General features: G+C 47.2%; 1 protein-coding gene and 1 long non-coding RNA gene across 3 annotated transcripts in view; one reads left to right on the forward strand and one right to left on the reverse strand.

The window, feature by feature from the left end:
- The window catches only part of CRHR2 (corticotropin releasing hormone receptor 2), an 84397-nt gene that overhangs the window by 58729 nt on the left and 821 nt on the right, over positions 1–24847 (forward strand). For both annotated transcript variants that reach the window (XM_051977833.1, XM_051977843.1), the window contains exons 10-12: positions 12718–12803; positions 14320–14455; positions 15196–15237. In XM_051977833.1, the coding sequence (XP_051833793.1) occupies positions 12718–12803; positions 14320–14455; positions 15196–15237 (264 nt within the window). The remainder of the gene's footprint in view (positions 1–12717; positions 12804–14319; positions 14456–15195; positions 15238–24847) is intronic.
- Positions 16440–24845, reverse strand: LOC127549640 (uncharacterized). Its single transcript, XR_007950680.1, has 2 exons — positions 24057–24845; positions 16440–22885 (listed from the first exon to the last, which is right to left on the reverse strand). It is a non-coding gene; the product is annotated as an uncharacterized LOC127549640 (long non-coding RNA).

The following is a 24847-nucleotide window of genomic DNA, read 5'->3' on the forward strand; positions in this document are numbered from 1 at the left end:
CCACAGTCCTCTCTCTGGGTGTAGCTGGCTCTCTTCATCACTGAACAATTGGAACTAGTTCGAATCATATCACTGTTGAAGAGAGCCACGTCCGTCAGAATTGATCATCATATAGTCTTGTTGTTGCTGTGTACAATGATCTCCTGGTCCTGCTCATTTCACTCAGCATTAGTTCCTCTAAGTCTCCCCAGGCCTTTCGGAAATCATCATTTCTTACAGAACAATAATATTCCATAACATTCATATACCACAATTTACTCAGCCGTCCCCCAACTGCTGGGCATCCACTCAGTTTCCAGCTTCTTGCCACTACACAAAGGGCTGCCACGAACATTTTTGCACGTGTGGGTCCCTTTCCCTTCTTTAAGATCTCTTTGGGATATAAGCCCAGTAGAAACATTGCTGGGTCAAAGGGTGTGGACAGTTTGATAACTTTTTGAGCCTAGTTCCAAATTAAAGCAGGGATTTTTCGAAAGCTGATTCAGCCCAGCACTTCCGGGGCTCTCAGGACAGTCCTTATATTATCTCTCCCCTTCTTTCTTCCTTAGACTCATGTGATGGCCCCATCAGATCTTCCCCTAAAGAGCTTCTCCTTTTATTCTGGGCTTGGGAATCGGGCCCTTGATTGTCCTTTGGCCATATGTTCCTCCCTCTCGGTTGTCCTCATTGCCACTTCACGCCCAAGGCTTATGGTGTTGGGGGAGTCTAGAACAGTGCCCCTTATCTTTTTCTGTACCCCATTCAACTGCTGGTAAGGCAAGCAGGAATTTCTCATGTTCTCTGCTCTCAGCAGATAGAACTCTGGCTGGATGATGCTGGGCAAGCTTCAGTTCCTGCATTTAGAAAATGGCAGTGAAAAAATCCATCCTGCTGACCTCACTCAGTTGTTTGGGGAAGTAAGTCCCCTAGAGCGTCCTCCCCTCATGCCCTCACGGCACTACCCCCTTCTGGTTTTCCCTCCTGGAATCTTCTCACACTCACCTTTACCAAAATCTCCCAAGCATCAGATGGAGGGAACTAAGCAGTAGGAGGGGGCAGTAGGACAGATAGGAGAGGAAGACTGGATGGGAACAGGGAGGGAGGTAGAGCGTGCTTCCGCTTCGAGGAAAACCTGCACCAAAAAAGCATGTTTTTAGTGCCTCTTGCTTTTTTGGGGGGGAGATACAACTGCACCATCACAGGTAGCCAGAACCTTCATATTTCGACCACCAAGGGAACACATTTGGTTCCTTCCCAGAACTGACCTCCAAGAATAGCAAAGTCCCGCTAGCCAAGCTCATCCTCTGCTGTGACATCTGTCCTCAAGTGTCTGTCCCCGAGGGTAACAATAGACTAAAGTGATTAAACTATTGCGGAATCATAGCTACCAGTTAGGAAACCATATAGTCCCACCTACTCATCCCTGACCCAAGAGTCCTCTCTACAAGGTCCCCCATCAGTGGCCATCTGGCATCTACTTGAAATTGCCCAGTGATGAGAAACTCAGCACCTGGAGAGGCACTTGAGAATGACACTGTTTTAGATGGCTTTTCCTGACATCGAGTCTAAATCTGCTTTTATGACTTCCAACCAATGATCTTAGTTCTATCTCCCAGGCCAAAAAAAGTCTAAGTCTTTGTCCGTAAGGCAGCCCTTCAAAAACATGAAGAGAATTTTCAGGTCCTTCCCCACCCCCAAGGCTTCTCTCTCTCTACCAGATTAACCATCTTCAGTTTCTTCAACCCATGTTTTTCCAGAAAGATGTCTAGGCTTGCCATCATCTTGATAACCCTGTTCTGGATCCCATCTAGCTTGTCGATTTTGTATTAGTCCTTTTGGGTTTTTCCTGTCGAAAGGTCATCCCTTTTAGTAGAGAAAATAGAAGGAATATCAGGATGAACTGTCTTTCCATCACTGACTTTTACTATCTTGTTCTCTCAGAGAATCAACCCTGTCCTTTCTTTGATCCTCCCCCTCCCCAGTTTCTCTTAAATCTGTTTGTTGTTCTCATCCTTCCATTGTTCTGACAGTTTCGTTGCACAGCTTGTATTCATCCTCCACGACCTACCATTGTTTTCACCTTCTGTCTTTAACATCTTAAGTAAGTTTGAGTGTTCTGTTTATACACACTGGTACTAGTCACAGATTTCCTTATTTTTCCCTATAATAGTCCTTTCTGTTCACGTCTGGAGAAATTAGTACTTGAGAAAACTGTGGCCAGCTTCCCTTGTAGACCTTTAAGCCAGGGCATTCAATTCAACAATTTTTTATTAAGCACATACAATATTCTAGATTCTGGGGACACAAAAACAAGCCAAAAAGAGCCTGCCCTCGAGAAGCATTCTTTCTCTGAACTCTGAATTCTAATCTTCCAAAGTCTAAAATGTCTCTCAGGCTGTTCCTGGCTTTCTTCTTCTTTAGTCTCACAGTTTCAAAAATGAAATGATCCAAGATTCCCATCATTCTGATCCAATCATGAGTTCCTCCTTCTTGGTCAGCATCGGGTCCGCAATAGCCGTTTCTATTATAATTTCCTCCATCTTTTCAAAAATGAAAATGTTATTCAATTGTCAAGAAGTTGTTAGAGGGTCTGATTTTGGAAGAAAGGAAGAATTCTAATAGATCATGGAGAATTGAAGTCCTCCACACTATCTTTTCAGAGTTCTCTATCAGATTAATGATCTGTTTCCAGACATCCCCTCTATTTATTCCTTCTACTTGTCGTCTCTAGTATGCTGCAAAGAGTTTCTGCTTTTCCCTTTGTCAAGTCAACAAGTTAAGTGAACAAATATTTAAGTGCCTGTTTTATTAAGCATCTAACACCGACTGAACAAGGCAGTTAGGTGGCCCAGTGTCTGGAGCAATGAGTCTGGAGTCATGAAGATTCATCTTCCTGAGTTCAAATCTGGTCTCAGGTACTTACTAGCTGTATGATCCTGGGCAAGTCATTTCACCCTGTTTGCCTCAGTCTTCTCATCTGTAAAATAAGCTGGAGAAGGAAATAGCCAGCCCACTCTAGTATCTGCCAATAAAACTCCATTCAGAGTCACGAAGGGTCAGATGTGACTGCAAATGGTTCAACAGCCAAACACTGGGGCTCTAAAGAAAGGCAGAAAAATAAGCCATTGCTTTGAAGGAGCTCAATCTAATGAGGGAGGCAATGTGTAAGTAATTTGCACAAGCAAGATGTGTACGGGATAAATTGAAGCTGATCACTGAGAGAAGGTGCTAACAATGAGGAGGGGCAGGAAAGGCTCCTAGCAGAAAGTTTTGGGGTTCACTCCTAAGTTGTGAGCTTGGATGACTAGAAGGATAGTGGGACCCTCAACACAAAGAGGCAAGAGACCAACTAGGGGACAAGAAAGTAATGAGGGGGGTTTTGGACATGTTGAGTTTAAGATGTGGAGGGGACAGCCAGTGTGAGCTGCTAATAGAGAGTTGAAGATGCTGGGTTGAAAGTTAGGAGAGGGCTTGGAGCTGGATAAATAGAAGGGAGAATCATTAGGACAGAGACGACAATTGAAACTATGGGAGGTGATGATCTCACCAGGCAAAATACTAATAAAGGGAAAAGAGAAGAGGGTGGAAACCCAGCTTGGAAGACACCCACAGTTAGTTAGAAGGACCTGATTGAAGACCTAGAAAGGGAATCTGAGAAGTGACTGGACACATGGGAGCACAAACAGGAGAGAGCTCTGTTACCAAAACTTAGAAAGAGCAGAATTTAGGAGAAAAGGATGGACAGTATCACCAGATGCAGAAAGAGCAGGAAGGATGAGGATTGAAAAGCTCAATGAACTTGGCAGTTGAATGATCATTGGTGACTTTGGAAAGAGCAGATTCAGTTGAATGATGAAGTTTGACTGCAAGGCTAATAGAGTGAGAGAACAGGAAGTAAAGGAACTCCTTCCGGATGGCCTTCTCAAAGGGCTGAGCCAGAAAAGGGCGGAGAGCCGAGGCTTGATGGCCAGTTGCCCCAGTGCCCTTCACTACTTGCCTGATCCTGGTTCATGGGCCATGATGCTCTTACCCCAGTTTTCTATTCTGTTCCTTTGAGATAAGGAATAGAGTTGATCTGAAAGGGTTGGGTGGCCTCCTAGAGCCTCCATTCCTGCTGTGACTTCCAGTTTTCCTTCCTACATTAGGTGCTTTGAAACCCATGTCCTGATGACTGCCTTTGTTTGCCAGTCACATGAGCAGCACATCCTCGATTCCTTCTGGTCCTGTTGCTTCTCTCCCTGAATCACCTGAGCTGGGCAGTGTCCCGTCCCAGGGGCTGCTCACTTACACCCCGTGTAAGGAGGGAGGGAAGGATGGGGGGCTCAGAGCCAGGACCGCAGCCAAGAACCGCTTTCACTCCCCACAGGTGTGGCCAACGTTTGCTATCAGAAGTCTCTCATTTGAAATCTGATCCAAGCTTTGTCACTTATTGGCAGGGGTGAGGCCCTTTCTGTGCCTCCGTTTCCCCTTCTGAAAATGTAATTAGAAGATATGACTTCTAAAGTCCCCTCCAGCTTTCAGAGTCTCTCATCTACAAATCTGAGCAGAAATTCCAGCAGTTGGCAAATGGGGAGGGAGGGCGGTGCTCGAAGCTTGGCTACTGAGGCAGCCCCGAGCCCCTCGGCCCTTCCCTCCCAAAGCTGGCCCGGGGCCCAGGCGCGCTCTCATTGCCCTCCCCACTGGAGGAGCTGATGCAAGAATGAGGCGATAATGAGCAGATTCCTGCCGAGGCCGCTTCCCACGTTTCGCCTCCCTCATTCACATCGGAAACATAATTGCCGCTGTGTTGTTAATCCACATAGGAGCTTTAATTAAGGTAGAGTTTAAGTAAAAGCCGCATTTTACAAAATGAATACATTATGCAGAATACCCCCCAAATTACCCAAAAAAGACCCGTAAGCAATCAGGTTTGTGTCAGCCTTATTTCTGGCTCGGTAATTTCAAGGCTTTCATATATGCACCAGTTTTCTTAAAGAGCCACATCTCTTTTTTAATAATAGCTTTTTATTTTCAAAATCCATGCAAAGATGGTTTTCACCATTCACCCCTGCAAGACCTTGTCTTCCAGATTTTTCTCCCTCCTTCCTCTCTTCTCCCCTCCCAGTCCAATATAGGTTAACTATGTGCAGTTCTATATATTCCCACTATTTTCATGCTGCACAAGAAAAATCTGATCAAAAAGGAAAGAAAACAAGAAAGAAATGAACAAAAAGCAAAAAAACAACAAAAAGGTGAAAAACTATGTGGTGCTCCACATTCAGTCTCTCTCTGGGTGCAGTGCTCCACATTCAGTCTCTCTGGGTGCAGTGCTCCACATTGGGTGCAGTGCTCCACATTCAGTCTCTCTCTGGGTGCAGTGCTCCACATTGGGTGCAGTGCTCCACATTCAGTCTCTCTCTGGGTGCAGTGCTCCACATTCAGTCTCTCTCTGGGCGCAGATGGCTCTCTCCATCACAAGTCCATTGGAATTGAAGAGTTGGGGCTTTGAGGATGGAGCCATGCCGTCAGCCATGGAGGAGTGCTTAGTATCTGAGGCACGTGGCCACCTCAGAAGCACATTCTCTCCACTTTTCCTTATTTCCCACTTGATGACTTTTAACTTCAGGTTCAATGCCCTCTAGTCCAGTGAGAACACTGCTAAAGACAGAATTCTGCTCCCATTTCCCCAAGAGATGGTTGGTCATCTACTCTCCCTCTCAAGGCCTCCCAACCCACTTTGGGACAGACCATTAGGAAGCTTCTTGACATCAAGCCTAAGTCTCTTCTCTATCCTTTATTCCTATTCTGATCCTTGGGACTGGGGGAGGAGAGAAGCGAACACGTATTTATTAAGTTCCTGCCATGTGCCAGACACTGTGCTAAGGACTTGATATTTATTGTTTCCTTTGCTCCTCACCACATCCCCAGCAGGTGGGTGCTGCTGTTATCCCTATTTTACAGAAACAGGAGGCGAATGAATCAATAACCTTGCTGTTCAGGTGTTTGCTCTGAAGTGTTTGCTCTGAGTCCAGATGAGAGCTCCAGGGCTTTGGCCAGCTTGCCATCCAGCAAGGGCTGCAGCCAGGACCCAAAGTTGGTGGGCTTTTGGACTCCGGGTCCCTTCGCCTTCCTCAGGACACTAATACCCAGACTGGCAAAATCAGCCTAATGCGGTAACGCCTGGATGCCCACCAGGTGCATTGGCGCCTCCGGGCACCACGAGTCACTGAAACAAGGGTCCCGTTGAGGGGTTGCAAGCGGCCGTCATACGCCCACAGGCTCAGAGGCTCCTCAGAACTCTAAATTAGCCACTTTAGACTGAGCTCCAAGACAGGCAGGTGGGAGAGGAATGATGATAATGGGCATCTGAAAGCAGAGGTATTTGTGGACCCGCGTTTGAGAATTGGGAGCGCCGGGCTTCGGGCCAGAGCTGGAGGCCTCTTTTCATAAGAGCCATCTGAATGTGATCGAGAGGGTTTTCAGCTGCAAATGGAGGGGGAGGAAGAAAAATCCGGATTAACGTTCCAGGCTTCGGAGCGCTGAGAGCAGCAGGTAGCATTGAAAGGACAAAACCATTCTAAATGACCAGTAATTGGAGGGAGACCAAATCCCAGAAGAGGGACGGGGAAGAAGCCCACGGCCTCGTGGCTTGCCCAAAGCCCAGTGAGCAAGAGCTCTGAATGCAGAGATGGAAATTTCCACCCACCAAAAGCAAGTCTCATCCCTTTCCCATAGGGTGACCCTCCTCCAGAGAGCTGATAGCTGCTCTCCTGCCTCCTGGTCTCCTCTGCTCCAAGCTTACCCTGTTCAATGGCTTCAATGACAAGACTTGGGATCCTCCCCTATTCTGGATGTTCCCCCATGAGCTGGGGCACTCAGAATGAACGACTTGCCCTAGACTGGGTCTGCCTAAGGAAGAGCAGCACAAGATGGCAGCCTTCCTGGCTCTGGATGCCACCCTTCAATCCTCTGCAGGACGGCGCTGGACTCGGGGGCTGCCGGGTCATGTTGTTTATTTATCATCCCCTTGAAGTTCCCTGAAATGCCTTTCACACCCAGACAAGCTACTGGCTAACGGCTTCCCGTACTCATCAGGTTGGTTTTTCAAAGCCAAATCAAGACATTACCTTATCCCTGTTGGATCTCATTTTAATAGATTCAACCCAGGGTTCTAGCTTGCTGAGCCTTTTAAAGATCCTCAATCTAGGGGCAGCTAGGGAGCGCAATGGATAGAGCCCCAGCCCTGAAGTCGGGAGGACCTGAGTTCAAATCTGACCTCAGACACTTAACACTTCCTGGCTATGTGACCCTCAGCAAGTCACTTAACCCCCATTGCTTCAGAAAAAAAAAAAGCTCATTCTATGACCCAGCATATGTTCTCTCCCTCCCTGCATCATTTGCAGATGTGATGTGCGTGTCAGCTATGGTTTTATCCAAGTCACTGATTAAAATCAGAAGCAGAGTAGGGCCAAGCCCAGGGCGGATCCCTAGAGCTCCCCAGTGGAGCCTCCTGACAAAGTGGCCCGAGGATCAGTGACTGCCTGGGAGGACGGCCGCTCAACCAAAGCCAAGTGCATCCAGTGAGTCGCATGTATCCATTTTTTCCAACCAATTAAGGGGCTTTTAGTACGACCTACCACATGCCAGCCACTGGGATATTTTTCCATAACAAGAGTGGGACAATTTTTCTAAAAGTCTAGTTAAACTGCAGCATTCCATGTAGCTGCCTCATTACTGGGCAATAGCCAGGAGGGGAGCCCCACGTGACCTTTTCAGGCTGACTCTTTGTCCTTGCTGCCCCCTTTTCAGTCGCCGTCAGCTAATGATCCCTTCCAGAATCTTCCCAGAAATGGATGTCAAGCCTCTGGCATATAGTTTGTAAACTCTTGATTTTTTAAAAACCAGAGAAAGAGACAGAGACAGAGAGAGAAGAGAGAGACAGCCAGAGAGAGAGACAGAGAGACAGAGAAAGAGAGACAGAGAGAGAGACACAGAGAGAGAGAGAGACAGAGACAGAAACAGAGAGAGACAGAGAGAGAAGATGGCTTGAAGGCTGTGAAAATATGTGACTGGAAAGATAGTAATGGAAAGAAATTGGAAAATTGGGTATTGAGTGCATTTGGGGGAATATAATGTGCTTCTTTTTGTACATGTCAAGTTTGAGAATAAAACAGCCCATCTGTGGGAAATTCCAATTGGTAGTTAGCGAGGTCAACCTGAGGCTCAGAAGTAGGAGCCCATTTGGATAGAAACATCTGGGAGTCAGCCAAAGAACAACTTTTTTCTTCTTACCTTCATCCTTTACTTGCCAAGAGAAGAGAGCACAATCGGTGCCCTCTGGTCTTTGGTTTTGGCTTTTGTCATCTTCAGCAATCCTCGCCAGGGCCTTCTGGAGGGTCATTGGTGCCCCAGAGAATCACTGAAGTGGGGGTTAATCATCCAGCTGATGAATCTTGAGGGAGTCGCCGTCTTGTCTTGGGAGGAAGAGAGATCATATTGTCATTAATTTGCCACGTGGAGCCTGGCTATCCCTGAGCCCACAAGCCCCAAATGCCACCTCCCTGGCTTCTTTTCCTGCCACTTGCTGGTGTGCGTTTGCATTTATTCTTTATTGAATTACGTGTGTAATTGGTGGGACAGGGATACATAGGGCCTGGGCCTGGACCAAAAGTGGAGGTTTGTGGGGGAGGGGTGAAGATGAAGCCCCCTAACTGCCTTCCGAGCTGGGAGAACTGATGGCTCGGGAATGCTCCAGCACGCGCTCCTGAGCTCTTTCTTGGTCTTTCTTAGGTCCCCCCTGCCCTGGCTGCTGCTTCTCTCCAGCAGCTCCTTGGCTCCCTCCATCCTGGGGCAGGTGGAGGATGCAGCCCCTTCCTAGCCACAGCTGCTTAGCTGTTCCCTTCGCCCCAGTGAACCATGCCACTCTCCCCCATAGACCGTAGCTCTTTAAGCTGGAGACCATTGTGCTTTTGCTTTCATAGCCCAGTTCACAACTGGTCTTGCACATCATAGACTTGTCTGAACAGAATTATTTGAAGGAGAAAAAGAAGGCGCCTCATTGGCAAGATGATTCAGAAAATGTTGGTGGAACCGGCAGGTCAGAAAAGCACATCACTCTCCCCGATCCAAGGGTCACATTGGCCTCTAGATGATCCTCCTCCACTCGCCGCGTCACCTCCCACCTCTGCGCCTTTGTAAAAGCCACCATCATGTCTGGGATACGGCCCCTTCTTTATCCGGCTTTACAGCATCCCCCCCACTTTTCTAACCCCCCCCGGGGCCTGTCCTGATGACCCGGCTAGCAGATAATTTGAAATCCTTTGCATGGGTAGCCCCCTTGCCCACTTGATGCCCACTTGATGACAAGTTTGCTCAGGATCCCACCACTGGGGGCTGGACATTTTGAAAGGAGAAAAGAGACAAATGACTAGAGCTGCCCCGGTGGCGGGAGAGCCATCTCATGCTGGCTTCTGACGCTGAAGTGCCTGGGCAGGGACCTCTCCGTGGTCCTGATCCCGTCCTCCTTGAAGTTTCAGCCAGTCATTCTATAAGCACATTTTACTTAAGATACAAAATACTATTCCTGCTCTTGAAGAGCCCCAAGTCTAATGAGGGAGAGAATATGCAAACAGCTCTGAAAAAGAAGATCCAGAGAGAAAAGTCCTCCCTGAAAGGAATAACCAGCCACTGGTGGATGGGGAAAGGAGACAGAAAAGCCCTAGCCTGGAGCTTCTAGGAAGGTTGGAACCTCTCAGGAGGCCTCCTAGAGCACTGAGCGTGAACCAGACAAGGAGGGTGAGAGACATTAGAAAGAGCAGAGAGACTGCACCATCTTCACGTTGTCCCCTCTTACACTATGCATGCTGAACACCAGCGAGTAGTGAGATCTCCACACACATATGTGTATAGCGAATGGAGGTTGTGTGGGGTCAGCTCTCTCGGGTTCATCATCATGGCGTGATTTGAGGAGGGAGCCCAGGAAGGGTAATCACCAGGAGGCTAAGGTGGGGCTTGCTAAGATGGTCTCCCAACTGAGCTTGGAAAGAAATGGGGGATTCTTAAAGGTGAAGGTGAAGCGGAGAGGAGCATGGTGGCTGTCGATGCAAAGGCATGGAGGGGGGAGAAAGAAATGCTCAGTTCAAGAAGAGACTAGCAGTGCCATTGGGCGGAACACAGGGTGTGTCTAGAGATTCCATGTGAAAAAAGCCTGGAAAGCCAGTTCTAGCCAAACTATAAAATGTTCTAAATTCCAAGCAATTGGAATAGGGAACCAGGGAAGCCTCGAGCTGGGACAGTACAGGGTCAGCCTTGTGCTCCAGCAAGACCATTTTGGTAGCCCTCGGTAGAAGATGAACTGGAGTAATTGGAGTAACCCAGAAGCAGTAATGAGGATCTAGAGTGGGGCAGGTGCCACAGTGGGAGTGGAGATAAAGGGACAAATGTTGGAGAAGAGGTGGAGAGAGAATTGTTGGCATTTGTCGGCTGACTGGACCAGACAAGAACTCGCCAGCTACCGTGATGTTTACAGCCTGCACCAGAGCACCAAGAAAGACTCAGTAAGGAACCTTTGTTTCCAGAGATTGTGAAAGAGCTTTGACGGTGAATCTGCCTGGCTCTCATCTGTGTAGCTCCAGAAGTCTGTAGCTAGGAGGTGACAGGAAATGCCTCTTAACATGCTGTCTCTCTGTATCTCTGGTTACATCAAGGAGGCGATGGTTGACACTGGAGGATGGAAAGGGTTAATAAAACTCGGATAAGAAAGTTTCCTTCTTTTACCCTCCTGCTCCCCATTCTGCCTCCATCATGCTGAGCCATACCTCTCAGATGAGCCAACCCAGGCTACAAGGTCAGGTGCTGCTTTCTTAAATGTTAAGTTGATTCTCCAGGAAAGAGAGAGAAAGAGACGCTCAACTCTAAATGTCATCTGAGAAGGTCACGGTGACTGTAAAAGGTCCCTTTGTTAAAAGATCAGCTTAGGCCTGGGCCATGTGTGTGTCCAGGTCCCTCACTTCGGTATCTGGCGTGGGTCCAGTTGCTGAAAGTCATTTATCCAGGAGTGACTCCAAGAGTCACTTCTTTGAGAGGCTCAGTAAAGTTCTGAGAGGGCCCAAGGGTGGAGCCAAGGTGGAAGAGGCTGCTAGCACTAAACAATAAGCAACAAACATTTCTTCAGCAACTGTTAGGTGACAGGCATTGTCTGAATGCAGGACATATAGTGGCCAATCAGCAAATAGTTAATCATCTTTATAGCGATTTTGAAAGTTTTTCTCCTTGCATAAATACCCCCAGAAAAGGTATTTAAAATCCAAGATACTCTCTGGAGCTCCCGCCACTTAAACCACGACTCATGAGCCCCCACCAGTGTTTTGGTGTCAACCAGAGGACATAATCAATTCAAACTAAAGACAGTTAATGAAATAGCAGAATAAGAAAAGTAGCCATAAAATATTCTTCCATAACTCTGTCTGTTTCTGCCTCTCACTGTCTCTGTCTCTCTCTGTCTCTCTGACTCTGTCTCTTTAACTCTATGTGTGTCCATATATTGTATCTAGGATATACTGTAACCTATTCAACATGTAAAGAACTGCTTGCCATCTAGGGGAGGGGGTGGAGGGAGGGAGGGAAAAAATCGGAACAGAAGTGAATGCAAGGGATAATGCTGTAAAAAATTACCCTGGCATGGGTTCTATCAATAAAAAGTTATTTGAAAAAATAATAAAATAAGTCTATGTGTGTCTCCATCTCTGTCTTCTATCTCTTTCTGTCTCTCTGTGTCTCTCTGTCTGTCTCTTTCTCTCCCTCCTTCCCTCTCTCCCTTCCCCCCCCCACCTCAAAGCTTTACTTAGAGTCCTCAGCTAAGACACTAGATAATGGGACTGTCCTCTTTAGCTTAGCTTTGACTTAGAGCATAGAGTCTAAACTTCATTTTTTCATTAAAAAAGCAAGCCTTCAATACAATTATTGAACTATGAAAAAATTATTATCTTCTCCCTTGTTGGGATGCGAAAGTTGAGTTTCTTGTTCATACATGACTTGGGTGAACTGGTCCTTTCAGCTCTAAGATCCTTCAATCCTGAGAAATAATCCCCTGAAATAATAATCCTCTCCTTTGAGGATCTCCCTGCTCCTGTGAAGTCAAGTTGGCTTGACTGCTCATTACACAGATGCTTCACCTAACCCATCTCAAAGGCATCCAGGAAGGCCAGACGCCAACTCCTGGCATTTGTCCCCAGTTTGGTCAAGGAAGGACAGACTCTAATTCCCTCCCTTTGGCTTCAGAGAGAGACTTAACTGGGTCTCAGCAGCTGACCCAGAGGACCAAGACCTGCCCTGGCTCTGCTACTGCATAACCTTGGGCAGGCCTCTTCCTACGTCTGAAGGCCAGTGTTTTCCTCTGTAAAATGAATCATTGGATTAGATTATCTCAAAGGCTCCTTTCGTCTGACACTTAGTGCTTCCAAATCTGTCTAACAGAACATTATGGAAGGTACAAAATGCTTGGGGAAGTCGGAGTCCGGGGAGAAAATTCTATTGGAGTAATCAGGGTGGGCTTCATGGGATAGATGACATTTGAGTTGAGTCTTTGGGGAGAATGAAAGTGCCAGGTCAAAGTAGAGGGGGTGGGGGGAAGAGGGAGAGAGAGAAAGAGAGAGAGAGAGAGAGAGAGAGAGAGAGAGAGAGTATGTGTGTGTGTGTGCATTGTATGTGGAGCTCAGCAGCTGGTTGTCACTTTGCTAATCTCTGTCTGCCTCTCTCCAGATCAATTTCGTCTTCTTGTTCAACATTGTAAGAATTTTGATGACGAAGCTGCGAGCATCCACCACTTCAGAGACGATGCAGTACAGGTAAGTGCTCCCCACCATGGGAGGCGGTGCTCTTGCCTCCAACCATCCACCTCTTACCGTCTTCCGAGGAGTGATGGCCCCTCTGGAGCCACTGAGATTGGGGGGAAGTGATTCGCCAGCGTTCACGAGGAGGGGAGCCCTTCTCTCTCATCTGATCTCCATCAGGGAGTTCCTCCTTGTGGCTAACTTGAATCTCACACAAAGCTTCTCCCTGCTTGTGCACTCAGAGCTGCCAAAGAGAAAAAGGAGGTGAGATTGGACAGAAGGGCCTTCGGCCCAGATGATGTGTGACCTCGCGCTATGTACTGACCTTACCTCCCAGTTCTGTACAAGGGGAGTGGGAATGCCTCCACCACCTTCCACCTCCCCAATACTTACACCCATACCTGCTTGGTGAACCTACCAACGTGTCCACTGAGATCCAGGAGGCTCGCGCAGGCTTTGCTGCATCCTTTCCTCTCCTTTTTCCTCAGCTTATGCTATGACCCCTCACCTTTGGCCAGGGCTGCCCCTCAGTCTGGTCTTTCCGAGGGCTGCTTCGTGCCTATTTTCACTGACTTCCTTCCTCCCTTTTGTGTTTAAGAAACCCTTGTTCTGAGGTCAATCAAATGAGTTGTAAAGTGATTTTCTGTGAAATCAGTCCCTGGGGATTCTGTGAAAATCCCTGTGAAAGCCTGTGAAATGGAATTTCTAAAATGAAAACCATGTTCCTATGGATTTTATCCTTCATACATTAAGTTATAGACCTGTTTCTACTAAATAGTTAGGAGTCACTATCAGCAATGTCTCCAGACCACCACCATTGTGCTTCCCTACCACCATTCCTTCTCCCCTGGGTCTATCCTGGTCTTCTTTCTTCCCTGGAATTCCCCTGGGGATTCCCTGATCCTCAGATACCTCCTGTATCCTTGAGCTTCCCTGGCCCCTCAGCTTCCCTTCTGCTCTTGTGCTTCCCTGACTTCAGATTTTCCCCTTTTCACTTCTCTTTTCCTAAAGTTACTCCCCACTCTAGCCACTCACTCAGCACTTAAGGATGCTCTCTGGTCCCTGGGCCTTGTGCTCTGGGCAAGAGCCCACCAGAAATTATCCCAGGGGTGCTTTCACTCCTGAGAGAATCTGTTGAGAGAGCAGTCTCAGGCTCCATAAATGTTCCCCACCTTAAACATATTATGTGTACGTAGTATGTCTGTGTGTGCATGTATCTCCACATCAGTGCACACGCCTTTATTAAACACCAACAGTATGCAGAATTTTGAATAAGGCACACGGTTGGGACTGAGCACAAAACTTAAGGCTGTGATCCCTGCCCATGTTGGGCATCCTATCCCACAGCAGACCCATGCCCACGGGTCTAGAAAATGAAACTGTGAAATTGATGCTTGATCCCAGGGGAGCTGCACCATTCTCAGCCTGGCAGCTTCGGCTCCTGTGCCATCGGGGAGGAGGGGTGCCCGGAGTGCCCACAGTCCCCTGCTCCACTGACCTGTGGCCTCTCTTTTCTCTTCCCCCCATCCAGGAAGGCAGTAAAGGCAACCCTGGTTCTCCTGCCCCTCCTGGGGATCACCTACATGCTCTTCTTTGTCAACCCGGGTGATGATGATTTGTCTCAGATTGTGTTCATTTACTTCAATTCCTTCCTGCAGTCCTTCCAGGTCAGAACCTCGGAGTCTTGGGGGCAGAGGGGAGGGGAGGGGACCTGGGCCCCTTATTCTTGCGCACTGAGTGCCTAGTCAGGGGGTGCCAGTGTGTGGGCGCGTGCCTGTATGATTGCTCGCTCCTAAAGGTTGCCTAATCTGAGCTCCTTTTGTTAGAGCAGGGACTTGGGGGGAGGGTCAGACTGTGAAGGGGTGGCCAGGAGGGAACCGCTCTGAGATTGACATGAGAGCAAAGCTGATCTGTAGGGAGATGACTGAGAGCTGATTGGTGCTTCCTCACCCTGTGTGTGCACAAAAGTTGTGCTCAGCCCCCGCACATACATACACAGCGGACCCCTGGCCCCGGTAAAGACGGGCCTGCTCCTCGGAATGCCTTCCTAACCCGAGCCAGTCCTAGCAGGGGCCAGGGCTGAGATCCCGGCCATGTGACAGTAGTGCCTCTGCACTGGAGGGGCTGGGCTCAGTACCACAGACAGCGCTCAGTACCACAGACAGCGCCCAACACCACAGACAGCGCTCAGTACCACGGACAGCGCTCTGCCGACCTCCACACCTTCCCCACCTGATGGGCTTGCATGTCCCCCCTGTTCTGGAGGAGCCGGGCAAGGTCATTAAAAAGGCCCGGCCCCCCTCCCTCGCTTCTCCCTCATGAGCCCTCTCTACCCTTGCTTCCAAGGAGGGTCTGGCCGAGGGTCGCCTAGACACGTGGCACTAATGGGTCCCCCCTTGCTCCCCAGGGCTTCTTCGTGTCCGTGTTCTACTGCTTCCTGAACGGAGAGGTGAGTGAGCTGGGCTTTCTGGGCATCTCCAAAGCTCTCTCCCTGAGCTGAGTGGGAGAAAGGCAAGCCGGATGGCAGATGACACAGACCGACTTGAAATAACCAAGTCCCGGATGGGCACAGACGGAAGCAGAGGCTCCATGGTGTTCCCTTCCTGGGCTTATTACTGAGAGGGGGGGGGGTTCCCCGGAGGAGTCCTGCAAGAAGGGAGTCCTGCAAGAAGGGAGCTCTGCACTGTCTCCCCTGGCTTGGGAGGGAGGAACTAATGGATGTTCCAGGGGAATGAGTCCTAGGACCTTTGAGCCAGGAGGCCCCTTAGTGACTGCAAGGTCACCGGAAGCCCCCCCCCCAAGCCCTTCTTCTGAGAAGTGAGGAAGCCAGAGCCCCAGAAGAGCCTCCACCAGGGGGGACATAAGCAGGGACTGAATAAGGATCGGAACTGGGTCCAGGGCTCTGACGGCAAATGGCTCCAGGGAAACTTTCTGTCTTGAGGGACCCTGGGGAGAAGCTGCTAAAAAGTGACAAATCGTTCCGTCGCCACAGGCAGCCGTGGAATAGCAAAGCTAGCAGAGAGCCCATTTCTCAGGGGAAGAAACTGAGACCCGGGAAGGGTGAGGCACGCAGGCGGGGTCACCCGTTCAGTCCCTAGAAGGACTGAGAAGCGCCCAGGGCCCTGACCCCCGGTGCTGCTTCCCTTGCTCTATCTCTTTCCTGTTCCCTCCATCCCTGATCCCATAAATGAGTCCCCAAACCCGCTGCGGGTGCCTGGCAGCAGAAGACCCAGCCCCGCAGGAGCAAGCCTCCGACCTTCTTGGTGGGGCTGCTCGGGCGGGGCCACTCAAGGTGTCACCACGGCCAGCTCTGGAGAGCAAAGGGAGAACGGGAAGGACAGGCGGGACGGACGGACGCGGAGGCGACCCAGATTCAAACGAGGGGCGGGCAGAATCTTCCCAGCAATGCTTCCCAAGGGTCTCAGGCTTTCGAAAGTCTCCCCCGCCCGGGGTATCCTCATGGATTCCCCAGAGGTCTGGAGTGGGTAATTCTAGTCGGTAAAGGCAAAGCCAGGGCTTCAGTGAATATGCAACACACCCCCCAGTGTAACGTGACTCCTTTCACGAGCGGAGTATCTGCCCTCTACTTACCCATTTTCTGGGTCTTCGGTCGTCACCGGCTTCCGAGGAAGAACTAAACACTGAGCCGAGTTGCCAGAGGTCAAACGGAGTTTATTCTTACACAGCTACATCAGGTCAAAGAGAGCGTGCTCCAGGAAGTACATTGTATTTATAGCCTTTTTGGTTTTTACAGCACCAATCAGGATGTCTGATATAGCATCATCCTTAAAAGGTGATCCTGAGTTTAACAAATCTGTGCTCTTTTGGCGGTTACTAAGTCCTAATCCCTATCCCAGCCCCCAACAATTCCCCCTTTTTTGTTTAAGCCAGTGCTGAAAGCGCAGATGCCTTGGTTTTGGAAGTGAAGCCTTTTGTAAACATAATACTTTCCCCTGTCTCAGCCTCCAATTATACCATCATGCATGCTTTGCTTTTACAGCAAGCGTTTCTTGTACAAATGGCTTATGCCCTGGATCCCTTCTGCGTGAGCTTGAGGATTCCGGCCACGGAGCGCTGTCTTAGGTCGTCAGGGCAGGCCACGCCTGACCCGTGGGTCCCTGCCACTCCAGGGCCCTGTCTCAGGTGGGTGGGAATGCCCTGAAGTTGCCCGTCATGGTGCGATGGTGGTCTTATGGTTGTGGCTCAAGCTCCGTCAGCCAGACCTGAGGGTCATAGCCTTTCCGTTATGCATGATCAAAGGGAGGTAATTATGCAGAGACAAACAGGCGCCGGGGGATAGTTAACTTATGTAAGGCAAAGTTTCCGATACCATGGAGTGTTAAGATCAGCTTCAGTAAAACAAAGGGGCTCAGGTTGTGTGGTGTGCAGATAAACAACCTGAACATTTTTCTGTATCGCGGAGTCAACCTGAGACTTAACAAAGTTGGTTAGTTTGTTGAACAACCATGGTCCAAAGGAAACCAAAAGTAAAAAACCAATGAGTGGGCCTAGGAGACTAGGAAGCAATGTTGTCAGCCAGGGGGAAGCAGAAAACCAGTTTTGGTACCAGGATTCTTGTTGCTCTCTCTCTCTCTTGCATTTTCCCAAACTGTCCCTGACCTTTTGAATGCTGTTTTCCACCAGGCCAAGCTTATTAACAAAGAAACAACACTCTTCTTTCAGCGCAGCACAAAGGCCACCTTGCTGTAAAAACAACAGATCTAAACCTCTTCTGTTCTGCAGTACTACTTCTGCTAAAAAGGCCACAGAATCTTTTAGATTCTCAAGGCCAGCTTGAAGTTCCTGAAGGTCTTTATCAATAACTGCACTCAGCTGCGCATATTGGTGGTTGGTTGTAACTAGAGAGGCAATCCCTGTTCCCGTACCTGTTAGTCCAAGGCCAATGACTACAGCTAGTGTGATTGCTGTCAAGGGCTCTCTCTTTGTCCTGATCTTAATGTCAGCCCTTGAGTCCCAAAAGTTTAAAAGCTCGTCGGCTGGGTGTACCGTGAGGTGAGGAAAAAGCGACACGAGCACACAGTAGTCTCGTTTGCTTATAAGGGAGGTGGAACGGATAAAAGTGGTCAGCCCAGAGGAGCATGCAAAGTGAATAGGAGCTAGGCGTTCCCATTCTTTCAGGTATTTTGAAAAAATATATACCAGGTTCCCCAATGTTCTATCTCTACCTCCCCCCCCTTTTTTTTTTTTTTTTTTTTTTTTTTTTTTTCACGGAAAGGAATTATCAAATGACCATTCCCCATATAAATTCTAAGAGCAAATCAAAATCCCTATACATAACAGACTAATACAGTAGCATTTCCTAACAAGCCCTCAAACATAACAGCAACAGTTACACAGTGTTAACAAATCCCATCCCAAATCTTAAGCACACAGTAATAGATGATCCAGGCAAGGTTTAACAGTCATCAACCATTCCCAAAGTCCCTTATATCAGTCCAAAGTACACTCGATGCAGAGTCCAGTCCATGGTCTCATGTACAAACTGCTGCTTCAGGCTGTAAAGTGATAGGAGGCTCTCATTCCTTGCAGAGTGGGTGCATCATGCTGACAATCAAAGCTGATCAAAGCTGATCCCGGTTCCAGAAGCAAGTCAATAGCTGTAATTTGACCAAAATCTAGAGCAAAAACACAAACCTAGCACAAAGATTAGATCCGTCTCAGATAGAAAGACTCAGTTCATCAGGTTGCTGCAAAACATGAGGCCAAAATAAATTGTTCCCTATGTGAAGAAATGAGTTTGCTTTACAAGCCAAGCAAACGGGTGCAGTCCCAAGTTGCAACATCAGTGAGGTCTCACAGACCCCTGTTAATTGTCCTCTTATCATGTAGAAACCTTAAAGAAATAAAACGCAAATATCCAGTAACAGACAGATGACCCGGCGAAATACTCATTTGCCCAAGCATTTAGGATACAATGATTACATATGACCAGACTGAAAATAGCAAGGTATGACATAATTGAATTACATTAACAGTTCTATTGACCATTGCTCTGATCAGAGAGATCAGTTACAAAAGGAAAAATGCAAGAACATAATCGAATTTTAACTGCTTATCAATTGTCCCAGTAATTGTCACAGAGTGGAGCTTTAAAACTCCCAAACAGCTAATTAACTCTAAGCCAAAACTTTTACCTCCAATAACAGATGTCATTAATCAAATTTCTGATAACTCTTAAACAATTATTTATCATAACCTTGTAGTAATAACAGAAAGAAATTTTGTCTCAGTAAGTTCACAACTTAGAACAATTATCATATCTGGGTAGATGTTACATGAGTGAACATTATACATACAAATCATTTGGCCTTAAAAATACCCAATACATAGAAAAATATCCCAAATTGCATATTTCGAATCAGTATATATATCCCCATCTTGGTCCCTCAATAACTTCAAGGCTTGATTTAAGGCAAACAATTCATAAGTTTGAGCCGGCCAATAGGCAGGCAGGCAGACTGCCTCTGGTAACAGTGGAAGTCCTATCTCCATCCACAATAGCAAACCCATTTTCCTTTTCCCATCTACTCTCTAGAAGATCCATCTACAAACCAATTTACTCCCCCAGGCATTGGGGAGTCTTGTGAATCCTCTTACTTTCATTTGAAAATCGATTTAACACTAAACAACAATATTCCTCTGCAGGGGTGGTTCTGTTCCTGGGGACAGGAGGCAGGATTAAGATTATCAACATTCTAAAATCTGTGAGCTATTTCTCAACCCTCTGATTTAATAAGAGTTTTTACTTGATGTGGGAGACTTACTCTATAGCCTCCCCATGATCATGCAAAACATGAAAAACGCATCTAACAATATAAATCTTTGATAAGTAAATCAGGGGCCTAGGACAAGGGTTCCAGAGATAGCCCTGCCCTCCATCAACACACAATGTAAAAGGCTCTAGGCCTAAACTTTAGCCTAATCAGGACAATGAGATTCCCAGCTTTCTCAAAAGGCAGGGTGGGAGTGGCCCCAAGTACTTGGGTGAAGTAAACCTTTAGATAAAGAAACTCTAGCCCCAGGAAGTAAAAAGGTTAAAAGATTAATAGCAGCAACCAAGCTCTGGCCGCGAATTGAAATATCTATTTAATGCAGTTTTACGTCAGGTAACTGTCCTTAAGTTTTAACCATTCCACCTTTTGACCTATGCAGTCACACCTGAATTCAAAACTCCCAGCAAATATTAGCTGCAGTGCCAAAGGATTTTATCTTCTACAGCAATTAATAATCAAGGGCTTCAGATGAATCTAGTTCTCAAGAATCACAATAAAGGGTTTACATCTTATACAGTTATCTTTCTTATCTAAGTAGATAGTTCAGATCATTTGCCTTTAAAATACTCGAATACAAAGAAAAACAATTTTAAATCGCGCATGTTGTTTCCACATAAAAGAAACTTTTAAATCTTCCAGATAACAATACTCTCTTCTCAAAGAATTTTTGGAAATAACACTATCAAATTATCAGATCAAATTAAAATCCTGCTCTAACTAAACAAGGAGACTACCATGCACGTAAATAAGCATTAAATAATTTGCTTAAAACAGATGGAATCTTAGTAGAAATAAATCACTTTCAGATAACTTACAGTTCCAACAAACTTTTTAGAGCAGACTTGAAGAAAAAAATAAAACATTCAGTTATTAACACCATAAAAATGTAGGCTGTTCCTTTAAACAGTAGAAGCAATTGATAGCCGAACCAGCAAGGTGTTGTAGCCACCATACTTAATGGAGAAGGGGGATTAGATCACCTGACAGGGTCCCTTCTCCATGTGGCCACTCTTCCCCCACTCCACCATGCTTCCCAACCCTAACTTATCTCAATTAACCTTTTTTAGGGTACCATTTCCCCAGGATCCAATCTGCCAGCTCAAGATAGGCCCCAACCTCATGGGCTATATCTCCTTCTCCCATGGCAAATGGCAGATTCACGAGGGAATTTGCCTTTTTTTTTTTTTTTTTTTTTTTTTTTTTTTTTTTTTTTTTTCCCCCCATTTTTGGAGAGCTATTTTCCTCTCTTTTTCTCTCCCACTATCTTTTCCTGTCCCATCTCTCTCCTTCCAAAGCTTATTTGCTTAAACCTTCTCTGACATAAGTTAAACATTCCCAAACCAATACTAGATGCTCCATTTAAATTATTGATTGCTTTTGCAAATCAATCTTTCTTGTCTCTTGTCTTTAAAACTTAAAACTTCCAAGATTCTCAAATAACTGAACCAAATTTCATAAAACTTATAATTGCCCAACAGAGATGACAAATTTTAGGGCATAACTCAGTTACAAATTACCCAATACCTCTAGAACACACACCATCTAAGTAGGGAGATACAACCCCAACCTCCCCTAAGGTAAACTACCAGCATTTTGTTTTAATAACCTATATTTTTCACCAAATAGCAGTTTCTTTCCCTTGGTCCCATGTGGCCCTGCTGTAGTCAGGATCCATGGGAAAGGAAAGAAGCCACACTCTCTCAATCCCACATACTTCCCCGATGTATAGGGTGATTATGATCCCAATTGGGATCTGTTAACCGTATTTCTGGTTAGCTCAAACTACTCCTGCAGCTGGAGGGTTTCTCCTGATCCACTCCTTCATAGCTGCACCTCTAATTAGTCCCCTCTCCTCTAGTGAGGAGAGAACATTCAAAATTGACATAAATTCTCCCCAAGTAAAAAGATTAGGGCCCAGGAATTGATCAAACTGTTCTGCTAGCCCAGTGGGGTCTTCTATCAAGGACTTCATTTCCTTCTTAAAGGCCCTGACTTCTGCGGTGCTCAGGGGAGCATTCACAAATCCTATACCTCCTTGGGCTGAAGGAACCTCTCTTAAGGGATATAATTTAGGACTTGGGGTTTTAGTTCCCGGCAAAGGATAATTTCAGGTATCTCTTTGAATTTGATCTAATTCCTTCCTTAAAGAGAATGACTCTTTTCGGAGTCCAGGTGGGGTCAATCGAATTAAATCCTCCCGTGCCCTGAGGGGCCCAGGAGGAGCTGATGGGATTAAGTCCTCACCTCCCCTTTCCTAAAACCATGGCTTCTTCTGGGGGTGGGGATAAGTATGGAGGACTGAGAGCTAACAATGGGTCCCATTGCTGGGTCTTTAAAGTTTCCTCCGTCTTGTCCTTTACATTTGGACTCTTACTCAGCATTATAGAAGCCCCGGAAAGCCATAGTCCTGCATATAGAACCTCCTCTGGATTAACAGGTTCTTTGTTATTAACACACAAATTCAGTATTTGGCACACCCAATCTTCAAGGGAGCCAAATTTAGGCCAAATAGTGCCTCCACCAATGTCTTTGTCACCCCAGACAAAGCAGCAATACCTTATCATCTTTTTCTTGCTTTTTCCTTTATATTTTGGCAGTTTGTTCCAATTACTTAATTTGTTTCCCAAGGGACTATCTACCGGTATTCTCTGATCATTTTTCTCATTTCTCTCCACGAGGGCTGGCTGGGACTGGGCCACACCCATTGAATTTGGACGGAATCTAAATTCCAAAAACACCCAAATACGCCAATTGTCGCCAATTGACTCCAGTCACCCTAGAAGGCCTAGCCAAGCCTACCTGACCAGAGACCCAGAGTTTAAGACTCCAGGCCTCACAGGCTCCTGTCCAGAGACCCCTCCGAGTTTAAGACTCAGGGCCTCACAGGGGGCTTACCTTTTCTGGGTTGCTGCGCAGCAAATTGCTTGACTGATATTTGTCCTCCACCGACCGGTCGGGATTTTTACCGCGGAGTTTCTCCCTTTGCTTTGCTCTGAGTTTCTCCACTTCGGGCCCACCTTCCTTGGGGAGTAAGGAGAAGCCCTGGACGCTGGTGGGCTGCCTAAATCAGGGCAGGGCGCCACCCCACCAGCACCCCAAGGGTTCACCTACTCACCGCAAGTAGTGTAATCCCGGAACGAGCCCCCAAAACTGTGTGGGTCAGAAACCATTAATAAAACAACTGGATAGATCTCTAGAAGCAAAGCAAAGTTTATTTACGTTCTCGCGAGAATCGGGCGTTTCACCATCGAACAGATCTTTTCCTTTTTTTTCTTCCTTTCTCTCCCTTTTTCTCACAGGCTGCTGCAGTCAGCCAGAGACAGAGAGAGAGAGAGAGAGAGAAAGATTTTTCAAACTTCTTGACATTTTCTAAGCCTGCAACACAGAGGCTGAATTCTTATCTCTTACAAGCTTATTTTAACTTTTAACACAGACACACACAGACAAACATGGAGCTCCATTTAAAAATTTTTCCAACCAATAAAACAAACAAATCACACAGAACATAGAACACACATCACATAGACTACACAGTTACAACATTAAACAAACATATAACACATAACAGATACTCAGAGGATATCCTCCAGTGTGCCAGAAAACATCCGTCTCAGAATTTTTATTCTTCAAGGGTCTCACCGCTTTGGGTAATTAATTATCGGGGCAGTAAGAAAGGGCAAGTTGTAAGGAGGTAGGTCCAGCTCGTAAGGAGCCATGGACACTTGAATGGGGAAGGCGTGTCTTTGTGAGGCCATTGGAGGATCTAAAAGGCGCTCACTCCCTTTTGGATTTCTATCCTTACCCATTACTTTCGGTTTTGTTCGCTGTCTTGTAGACTGGCGGTCTTCTTCCTCCTCCTCGCTAGAATCTACTCTGGTGGTCCTTTTCAAATCCTCCCAGGGATATAGGTCTCTGTGTTTGTTTTTTGCCTTTTCTTCTGTATATAGAACTTCCTCTTCATCCGAATCCGAGGCAGCCAGAGACGATCCGACTTGTGTCGTTTCATCCTGGGGCATGCCAATTGGTTTCGGATTGAGAGCAGCATCTACTATTCTAAAGATTGAAAAGTCTTCTGGTTTTAAGATCCCTGGGTGTGTATGGTCATATGCGGCCATTTGCTGACCCACTAGATGCCATCTTCCTATTTTTATGCCTGATTGTTGGACCCATGGGCAGACGTCCCAAACCTTCTCTATAAATTCCCGACATGTCTTTATGGGAAGTTTGCAACCTTTCTGTGCACATAATTTATAGAGGCGTTTTGTTAACACCGCTTTTTCTTCTGGCAACATTTGGGAAATACTACTACTTCCCCCCATCATCCCTGCTCCCAGCAGAGGCAGCTCAGCGAAGGCAGAATTTCTGCCGAGGCAGTCTCTCTGCGCTCGTGAAAGTCCCTGGATCCTCTGTCCCTGTTCAGGCGCCACTTGTAACGTGACTCCTTTCACGAGCGGAGTATCTGCCCTCTACTTACCCATTTTCTGGGTCTTCGGTCGTCACCGGCTTCCGAGGAAGAACTAAACACTGAGCCGAGTTGCCAGAGGTCAAACGGAGTTTATTCTTACACAGCTACATCAGGTCAAAGAGAGCGTGCTCCAGGAAGTACATTGTATTTATAGCCTTTTTGGTTTTTACAGCACCAATCAGGATGTCTGATATAGCATCATCCTTAAAAGGTGATCCTGAGTTTAACAAATCTGTGCTCTTTTGGCGGTTACTAAGTCCTAATCCCTATCCCAGCCCCCAACACCCCAGCAGGATGTTCCCTCCCCCTCAGAGACACCCCCCCCCCATTCTCCTGATCGAGACTAGAGACATCCCTCAGCCGAGCCATGCAGGCCCTTGAGACACATTTTCCTCACAGCACGCCCCCCTTAGAGCTGCAGCCAGGGTTAGAACGGATATCTTCCTGACACACCTAATTACGCTCGGTCTCATTTTCCTCATCTGGAAAATGGGGATAATAACCCATACAGCATCTTCTTCCCATGGTGGTTGTGAGTTCAAATGTCACAACGCTGTCGGTCAGGCACTTGGAACCCCCCCCCCCCAGAAATGGCAAGTGGTGCTGCCATCACTGTTGGCACAGAGGAAGAGATCCCACGCAGTCCGTCCCCCAAGAGTCGGGCCGGGATGGGCTCAAGCCTTACTCACCCGCGTCCCAATGGCAAAGTCAGGTTGGCCCCTCCCCCGTCCTCTCTGTCTCTGTGTCTCTGACTGTCTCCGTCTGGTCCCCGCCTCCCTCCCTCCCCCTCCTGTCTCTCT

Source organism: Antechinus flavipes, chromosome 1 (assembly GCF_016432865.1).
Source record: "Antechinus flavipes isolate AdamAnt ecotype Samford, QLD, Australia chromosome 1, AdamAnt_v2, whole genome shotgun sequence".
NCBI lineage: Eukaryota > Metazoa > Chordata > Mammalia > Dasyuromorphia > Dasyuridae > Antechinus > Antechinus flavipes.